This window comes from Heptranchias perlo, chromosome 9, assembly GCF_035084215.1.
Source record: "Heptranchias perlo isolate sHepPer1 chromosome 9, sHepPer1.hap1, whole genome shotgun sequence".
NCBI lineage: Eukaryota > Metazoa > Chordata > Chondrichthyes > Hexanchiformes > Hexanchidae > Heptranchias > Heptranchias perlo.
This window is the reverse complement of record NC_090333.1, coordinates 50667636-50677435: the sequence shown is the minus strand read 5'-3', so window position 1 is coordinate 50677435 and position 9800 is coordinate 50667636. Positions and strand designations below refer to the sequence as shown.

General features: G+C 41.5%; 1 protein-coding gene across 4 annotated transcripts in view; it reads left to right on the top strand.

Moving 5' to 3' along the window:
* The first annotated feature begins 207 nt into the window (after positions 1–207).
* The window catches only part of raver2 (ribonucleoprotein, PTB-binding 2), a 93051-nt gene continuing 83458 nt past the window's right edge, over positions 208–9800 (top strand). For 2 of the 4 annotated variants that reach the window (XM_067990393.1, XM_067990392.1), the window contains exons 1-2: positions 211–468; positions 7452–7518. In XM_067990393.1, coding sequence (XP_067846494.1) covers positions 262–468; positions 7452–7518 — 274 coding nt within the window. In that variant the 5' untranslated portion in view covers positions 211–261. Of the gene's footprint in view, positions 469–7451; positions 7519–9800 lie in introns of all 4 variants that reach the window. The other 2 variants (XM_067990395.1, XM_067990394.1) reach the window with 2 other exon arrangements.

The window sequence follows — 9800 nt, the reverse complement described above, 5'->3', positions numbered from 1 at the left end:
CCCATCCTGCAGTACCGGTTTCGGGCTGCGGGTGGCGCTGTCCCCATCCTGCAGTACCGGTTTCGGGCTGCGGGTGGCGCTGTCTCCAGCTTGCAGTACCGGCCCCGGGCTGCGGGTGGCGCTGCCCCTATCTTGCAGTACCGGCCCCGGGCTGCGGGTGGCGCTGTCTCCGACCTTTCCCCCCCCCCCCCCCCGCCCCCCACAGGCTGCGGCTCGCGGCCGATTCAATTCTATTCGATTCGCAACGGCTGCTGCTCCAAAATGGCGGCGCTCTCCTATCTGCAGGTGGCGGCGACGCCAGAAATCGCCTCCGTCTTCCAGCAGCGGGGCCCGGCGGCGGGGGAACAGCGAGAGCCGCCGACCCTGGAGCCTCAGGAGATCGAGCGGCGGCTGCAGAGGACCCGCAAAGAGCTGAGCAACAGGAGGAAGATTCTCCTGAAGAACCTGCGCACGGACAGCGGCAGCCAGGTACCTGTCACCGGCCCCCCGACTCACCGTATCCAGGCCCCCCGGGGAGGGGAACCTCCGGCCGGACAACCGCATCGGAATGTCCCCGGGCAAACCTCTCCAGTGCGCCTCGTGTAAAACCAGACGAGCTTTTTGTCAAAGGGGCCCCGATATATTCTCCTAAAATTGACGGTGAAGAGCATTAAAGGGCGAGTTTCTGCGTGTTTTATCCTGGCCCCGCGCACCTGCTGCAAACACAGCGGTTATTTTAAAAAGTGTCGCTAACTTTAACAGCAATTGGGGTTTATTTTACCCCAGTGTTATTTTTTTCACAACTGTTCTTCCTGATAATCTGTTGATATAAAAGTTAAATCTCGTTCGCTGCTCCTTTGATGGACTTTTTTTTAAACCAGTGCGAATTGGATCTAAATGTAAATTCCGCCGGTTCTGAACTCCTGAAATTAGTTTTTCTTCAAATGTAAATGTTCAGTGGTCGCCGCCGCGTTCACTATATATATATATATATATATTTCTGAAGCGATGCGGGGCGAAGTTTGAAGTGAAAGTTTAAATCTCCAGTAAGGTGGCGAATAGTAAAAGTTCAAGACGGGTTTGTAACGTGGAACCTGCTCATCTTGTTGGCCGCCTGATTTATGAACCAGCCCTCAATCTACAAGAATACAACTTGTCCGCTTTTATCGCGTTAAAGGGGGTTTGAGGTTGTCTAAATGTACAATGCAGTGCTATGAAAATTGTTTTATTTTTTGTAATTAGGTTTCTGCAAGGTTTTGTTTGTTCCATTCTTCTTAATTCTCACAGCAGTAGCTCCCCCTCTCTCAAAGCATTTAATACAATTTATTGTAACGATTGGAATCTTTGGAAACTATTTTTGAAAATAGTCTGGTCATATTTTGTTTCCTTTAACTGTTTTGTATTTTTTCAGGAAGAATCTGTACAGTACCTATAGATAGCTTGTGCCTAGAACCAGCAGAGTGCATTGTCTTGCCTGTACAATTTTTTTTAGTATCCTACAGCAATTTATTCATTCCTGAAGTCAAACCAATGTTCAAGAACTTGAAATGAAATATCACTGGCTGAACAAAATCCATAATGAGCAGTGCTTTGTGCTACAGTTGGTGGCTTTGTACCAGGTTATATTACAGCTCAGATTTCCTTGCCAGTGTAATCACCTTGTCTAAGTTAGAAAGCAAATGAATATCAGTAAATTACAAAAACCCACACAAATCATCTCTCCAACTGCATTAACGCTGTATATTCATGACATCTGTAAAGTGTTCTGTTTTTACAGCTTTTCAGCAATATATATCAGTTGCTTTTGTCTCCCAAATTATGTTATGTGGCATTTATTGCAGAACCACTTCTACTTAAAGCAATGTTGTGGTAGTCTTAGCTGCTGGTGCTGTGGAATCCAGCAATGGGCAAACTGTACCTGGACAATTGTGTAAAAGTAATTGCAATTCGGGCTCACTCAGATACCTTTTCCTCGTGCTTCATGCAAAGTTTGCTGTCGTAGGCACTTCTCACCCAGTGAACTGAAACGTGACCTTATGTACAAAGTAATCTGGGATAGCAGGCTTCAGGGTGAACAATGATGAGCTTTGCACTCAAAATGGTACTGAATACCATTCTACTTTCCTGATTTCTCTAATGGGAAATACCACACAGACTGGCCATAAGACAGGCTGAGAACTATGAATCAAGTTTAACAAATAAAATAAAAAAACAGAATAAGCTGTAATAGAATATTGTGATTCTTGATTTTAACAATGAGGATGTTGGAGCTTGGGAGCGACAGGAGAAGGAAGTTTAAAAAAGCATTAGCCATGGACTCTACTCAAACTCATTCATCTTAAATGATAAAACATGGACTTCTTCCATTGTTTCTGGAGTGTAACATCATGATATTGCATGGAGGAAGGGTTGGGTCCACTACAAAGTGTGTGCTCATATCTTGCATCTAATAGGTATTCCAACAACACTAACAAGGGACAAATGAGGGATTATTATGGAGAAGGTCAGAATCTATGCTCCCTTTAAAGCAGACATGAGCAGTCATTAAAATGCAACATTCCTTCATGAAATCATTTCTGTGAATTCATTATATTTGAAAATAACCAGTTTGGCTCCAGCAATGGCTTCTCTTGCTGTTCCTGCACATATGCCTTTGGAATTTAAGGATCTATCCTTGGCTACAGCCTCTTCCTCTTCTATGTTGTTGCCTTTTGATATTACAAAGAATTACAAATTACAAAGAATATAGAGCACAGAAACAGGTGATTTGGCCCAACACATCCATGCTGGTGTTTATGCTCCATGTCAGCCTTCTCCCACCCTTCATCTAACCCTATCAACATATCCTCTATTCCCTTCTCCCTCGTTTTTATCCAGCTTCCCCAGCTTCATTTGCAGATATAGGTCAGCTTTCATATGTACGCTGTTGACACCCAAAATATAGTTTTTTAAAAATGGTTTACAACTGCTGTACTAAACTATGATGCAAGTAATTTCTCAATTATTCCTTTTCCTTTTATTAATTGTGGAAGCAATCTGGTTCAACCTAACTCCCTTTGAAGGTTCTATATTGAATTGAAAAAGACAACAACTTGTATTTATATACTGGCCTTAACGTAGAAAAACCCTCCCAAGGTGCTTCACAGAAACGCAATCAGACAAAAATTGACACTGATCTAAAGAATGAGATATTAGGAGGGATGACTAAAAGCTTGTTGAAAGAGGTGGATTTTAAGGAGAGTCTAAAGGAGAAGTGGAAGGTGGAGAGGTCTGGGAAGAGATCTTGACCTACTGGAAAAATGCTGTTCTATTTAAGCTTCGAGTTGGTCAGATTCAGGGAAAAGGCTGACCACAAAAAGTTGAGTTAACCTTCTAATGGGTGTAGTGTGATTTGATTACCTGTTACTCTGTGCATTCACTTACCGTCTGCAAAATAAACCAACTGGTAGATTTGTATCTGGCCTCGTCTCACTACAGTGCTAATCAGTCTACCCGATGAGAGATGGGAGAAGCGGATGTGGAGGCATGTACAAAATTATGGTATCCAGTTCATATAACAAAGGGTTTTCATTGTTGCGGTCTCCCAGGTCATGTTATACAACTAGATATTTGACAGTAAATGTAAACTATTTGATGGGAAAATGGAATTCACTTACAGGAGAAACCACCTGACGAAGGAGAAAGCCTCCGAAAGCTTGTGATTTTCAAATAAAACTGTTGGACTATAACCTGGTGTTGTAAGATTCCTTACAGGAGAAACCAGTGACACTGAATCTGAGAGACTATCTAGAGCAGAGCAAAATTTTTAACAGGGTCTCTAATTTCTGGTATTACTCTTGGCTTGATAATATAGGGTAAACATAGAGAAAATGTTTCCACTTGTGAGAGAGTCAAAACTAGAGGTTATAAATATAAGATAGTCACTAATAAATCCAATAGGGAATTCAGGAGAAACTTCTTTGCCCAAAGAATGGTAAGAATGTGGAACGTGCTACCAGAAGGAGTAGTTGAGGTAAGTACATGAAGGAGAAAGGAATAGAAGGATATGCTGATAGGGTTAGATGAAGAGGGGTGAGAGGAGGCCCAGGTGGAGCTTAAATGTCAGCTTAGACCAGTTGGGCCGAATGGCCTATTTCTGTGCTGTAGACTCTTTGGGCCAGATTTTGCTGTAGCAGGGCATCTAACAGTGTCTTCTGTTAGTTAGACTTGCCCTTGCATGCTTACGTTTTTAATTTTCTTGTGTGCAAGTTGCTGACGGTGTGAGCTGATAACATCACAGCGAGTGAAATGGTATCTGGGACCTGAGTGAACAGGGCAAACAAATGTTTATCTCCTTAACCAATCAGATTGAAGGATTGTGAAAATAACAGTGCAAGAACCGAAAAGGAAACGTAAATTAGTATGGTAGAATTCAAAGTTAAATCAGGTACAGAAAGAGAAATAAAGAGGGAAAGAAAGAGTGGATTGAGAGAGAAAAAAAGAGACACAGGAAAAGTTTTTAAATGTCCATCAATTAAAACCTGAAGGAATGAGTTTCCATACTTTTAATAGTTAATTTTCAGTGCCAGAGGTTTGATTGGCAGTAATTAACACTAATCACATTGTTAAATGGATACTTAGACTTGAAATGACTTAACTTAACTTTCTGTGGCGAGTGTAGTTTGTATCTACAGCGCAAAAACAGCAATTTCATGCCATTCAATGCATTTCAATTGTGAGCCAGGCTGCGAGATGCCATTTTCACGAAGCTAACAGCGGAGTTGGACGCAACTTGGACAGCAACATTTGGATATTCGTGTTTAACCGCGCATCTGCCCCTCCCCTGAAGTTGCTGTACCATTCGCGCATAAATAACACGAGCACCATTAGTCTCACCATTATTTTGACAGTAAAATCTGGGCCGATGAAACTATATAAGGTTAGATAGATAATCTGATGTTTTGGTTAATGTCATTTTTGAGGGTGCAAGTAGATTCTCCCTCAGGCGATTTAAATGGGTTGGGTAGAGTCCATAATAGTGTATTATATAGTTTATTGGAAAGAATAAATTTGATGGGCCATTGGGTTTTTCTCATACCATGCATTATATTTGCTTTATTCTATTCTGGCTTTTGTTTTTCATATAGCAGTTGCTTCCACACTGTGTGCTCTGAATGGGTTATGGAGTTTGTGATGTCTTTAGTGGTAAGGTTGTTGAACAACCAGCAATATGTAGTGTGTGTTGACGACTTCTTGCTTTGCCGGCAGCTGGTTGTAAAATAGTGGAAATCTTGTTTCAGAATGTTAACAATGATGAAACTTGTAAGTTGGTCTGTTACAGGATGTGTTGGAGATTCTTAATTGACTTGACATGAAGGCATCTAATTCTAGATCATACTAAAAATGCAATGTGTTAACATTGTATAAATCTTTGTGACTATCAACTTGAAGAGATTTTAATCATCAAGATCCCTTTAAAAATCAAATTGTGGTCTTTAGACATGTACAGTCTGCTTTATTATGGACTCTGTCCTACCTTTTTGATTTACTGAAGAAAGATGTGAAAAGTATTTCTCCCCACCCCCACCCCAAAAAAAAGAAACTGATTAAAACTCCAACATTTGTTTCTGTTGTAAATGCTCATGACAATTAGCCAGTTTAGGGGATTTAGTAATCCAGGTCGTGGAGAGGCGCTAAATTTGATAGATGAATTGGGGATTGAGTTTGGAGAATTGGGGCATTCCCTGATTAAAGTATATGCACCAAACGTAAAGGATGAGGCCACCATCTTTGTGGAATTTGAAAGTTACTCTGGTTGTAAAACCACCTGGCACATGGTGTGATTTGTAGTTCAAAAAGGTTTTTTTAAACTGTAGAACTGTAATTTCCCCCCTTCTCCCTCTCTGCGTGCTGTCTCATGGTGGCCATTCTTCATGTGACTTTAGAAAGAAAGGATGAAAGATGTTGCATTTATATATAAAAAATATAGGACATCTATCTCATATGGACATGATTGAGGCTTATGGCTCATTCTGTGTTTTTATCTCTCCTGTTGGTGAAACCTCCTTACAAGTAATGTGGGTCAGTTTTGTCACTTTGGAGTAGGATGACACTTCTACCCATTTTAACCATTCTTGTGCCATTTTAAAATAAATATGTTAAATCCATTCTTGCTCGGTATTGACCCATTGGTATGAGTAACAATTTATTATTGCTTGGCTGTTTGTAAAGTTTAGACATTTTAGTTTGGTAACATTAACAATCCCAATCTATAAACATCCATCATCTGTTCATGTGTTAATATCATTAAAGTGGAAAAAATGTACTTGACACATGACAGAGGTATGTTGGTCTCTTTATCTTCCCGTACATCATCAAGAGGTCCCTCTAGGCAACTTCCTCAGCCATCTTGGATGTTTGTGCTTTCCTCCATTACATGGTGCAGGCAGGCTTGAGTGACATACTGGAGAGGCCTGTTAAGCTTTTTGCTCATTTCTGGTTTAGTTCGAGACCTTCAATGAAACACTCCACAAACCTTAGTCCTCCTGAGGTCAGGCTTTATTTTTAATATGTAGATTCCACAGTAATACAACTCATATACTAAATGAGTACAAAATATTTAAGTATTCCTTTCTAGAATCACATAATATTGTAATAGTCATACAATATTATAGTTGTAGAGTAAAGTTCTTCACCTAACAAGCTGTCTCCACAAACTGAACAGATTGATAGTTACCAAATCTGTAGCTTTCTTATCCTGGGGGTGCAGAATCTCAACTAGGCTACTAACTGCTCCTCTATTTAAGGCCTGAAAAGTACGGCCCCTGTGATTCTTGTTACCTCTGTCAATTAGATCATTATGCTGAAGGACTGTAACAGACCAAATGACCTAAAAGGGTGAAATTAATAAAATAACAAAGGCTCTCTATCGAACTGAAAGGAGTGTTACTTCCTTATCACCTAGCTGCATTCCTTTCACAGATGTGTTCTATCTAACTGAAGGAGTATCACTTCCTTATCACCCAACTACACTCCTTCCACAGTTGTAGCCTTGTGATTGTTTTTGTAACTAACAGTTCCTTGAGTATATTTTCTTCTCACAATTAGGTGTTGTGCCTCAGAAATTATTTGGAACTATAAACTTCTTAATTTGTTAGTTAAAACATATAGCCTTGCCTGTTAACTAGACAGCAGAATGATGTTTATGTACCTCCCCAACATTCCTTCCTGTGCAGAGAATATCAGCTTGTTGCTTCATCAGCCTGACACCTAGCCATCATAAATATGTCACAGATGTAATTCTAATTTATTCTTATGACTACATTTTCATTCTAAATCTGATCTTCTAACAAGTTCCAACTAGGTGTTCTTATATATCCGACCTTGTAACATTTGCTTCTTCACAGTGGATTTTAGTCATGATTACTTTGTTTATTAAGCATTTGAATGTGCTTGATGTAGATGGCTAATTTCTCCTCCACTTCATATTTCAGGAAGTACATGAACTGCTCAAAGACTATGAATTGAAGTACTGCTATGTGGACAAGAACAAAGGAACTGGTAAGCAGGGACTATTTTTATATGTTTGAGAAACTGAACTTAACCCTGAGCTGTCATTCACCAAGAGTTGTACTGTTTTTGGAGAGGGATAGATCTCTCCATTTTGTCCTCTGGACTAGATACTTGCAGCCTAGGTGGTGGAAAACCTACTTCCAGGTCTTTGTCATAAGCAGGATACTAAGAGGGGCCACATCAGTGGCCTAAGATAATTCTTTGCTCCAGACTGCTCAATAGGTGCCATTTCAGCAGCACAAGGATCTTGACAATATAGAGGATATTGAATTGCGTCACTGCACTGCTGTTGAAATAAGTTTTAAAAATATTTTATCCATTATTAATATCATCAGAGTTCAGTTTCACTTATCTATATTGAAATTCATATGCCATTTACACGCCCTTTCTGCAAGTTTATTAACATCGTCTTGTATTTTGTCACTGTCTTCCTCAGTATTAACTATACCCCCCCAATTTGGTGTTATCCGCAAATTTCAAAGTTGTACTTCTGATTCCTGAGTCCAGATCATTTATGTAAATGGTGAACAGCAATGGTTCCAGCACCAATCCCTGTTGAACACCACCTCCCACCTTCCGCCAGTCTGAATAACTACCTTTAACCCCATTGCTGTTTTCTGTTTTGTCGTCAACTTACTATCCATTCTGTTACTTGTCCCGACTCCACATGCTCTGACCTTAGTCATGAGTCTACTATGTGGTACCTTACCAAAGGCCTTTTGAAAATCCAAGTATATTACATCTACTGCATTACCCTTGTCTACTCTTTTGTTACTTCTTCAAGTTCTTCAGATAATTGAGCAGCCCATGCCTGCATGCAGCAAGACTTGGACTGGCAAAGCTTGGGCTGATATGTGACAAGTAATATTTGCACCACACAAGTGCCAGGCAATGACCACCTCCAGTACGAGAGGGCCTAGCTACCTCCCTTTGACATTCAATGGCATTACCATCGCCAAACCCCCACCATCAACATCCCAAGATCCACCGTTGACTAGAACCTCAACTGGACCAGCCACATAAATACTGTGGCTACTAGAGCAGGTCAGAGGCTGGGAATTCTGTGGCGAGTGGCTCTCCTCCACCTACACGGCACAAGCCAGGAGTGCAGTGGAATACTCTCCACTTGCCTGGATGGGTGCAGCTGCAACAACACTCGAGAAGCTTGACACTATCCAGACGAAGCAGTCTGTTTGACCGGCATCCCATCCACCAGTTTAAACATCCACTCCCTCCGCTACCAGCGTACCGTGGCTGCAGTGTGTACTATTTGCAACATACACTACAGCAAGTTGCCGATAGGACCTCCCTTACCCGTGACTTCAGCTGCCTAAAAGAACAAGGGCAGCAGATGCATGGGAGCATCGCCACCTCCAAGACACATAACCATCCTCACTTGGACATATATCGCTGTTCCTTCATTGTTGCTGGGTCAAAATCCTGGAACTCACTACCCAACAGCACTGTGGGAGGACCTTCGCCACATGGACTGCTGCGGTTCAAGAAGGAGGCTCACCACCACCTTCTCAAGGGAAACTAGGGATGGGCAATAAATGGCAGTTTTGCCAGTGCCATATCCTGAGAATATGCACGACATTGCTTCTCAGGGTGGGGCAGTTAATGCAGGTTTATTCACAGGTCTCTTCCAATAGCAGTAAAATACAGCCAGTTGCCCATTGTCAGCTGAAATAACACTGTAGTTTTGAACAAGTTCATGAAAATTACATAGGTAGACCATAGTTCCTTTTTGCTTTTCTTTTCAGACTTTCAGGGTTTAAACTAATGTGGCAGGGGGATGGGAACCGATGCAGGAAGTCAGTGGGAAATAAAGTGGTGACAGAAACAAAAGGCAGTAAGGGAGAGTGTACAGAACATGACCGGACAGATGGTCTGAGAAAGCAGGGCAAAGACCAAGGGAAGTCTAGATTAAACTGCATTTATTTCAATGCAAGAAGTCTGATGGGCAAGGCAGATGAACTCAGGGCATGGATGGGTACATGGGACTGGGATGTTATAGCTATTACTGAAACATGGCTAAGGGAGGGGCAGGACTGGCAGCTCAATGTTCCAGGGTACAGATGCTATAGGAAAGATAGAGCAGGAGGTAAGAGAGGAGGGGGAGTTGCGTTCTTGATTAGGGAGAACATCACGGCAGTAGTGAGAGGGGATATATCCGAGGGTTCGCCCACTGAGTCCATATGGGTAGAACTGAAAAATAAGAAGGGAGAGATCACTTTGATAGGATTGTACTACAGACCCCCAAATAGTCA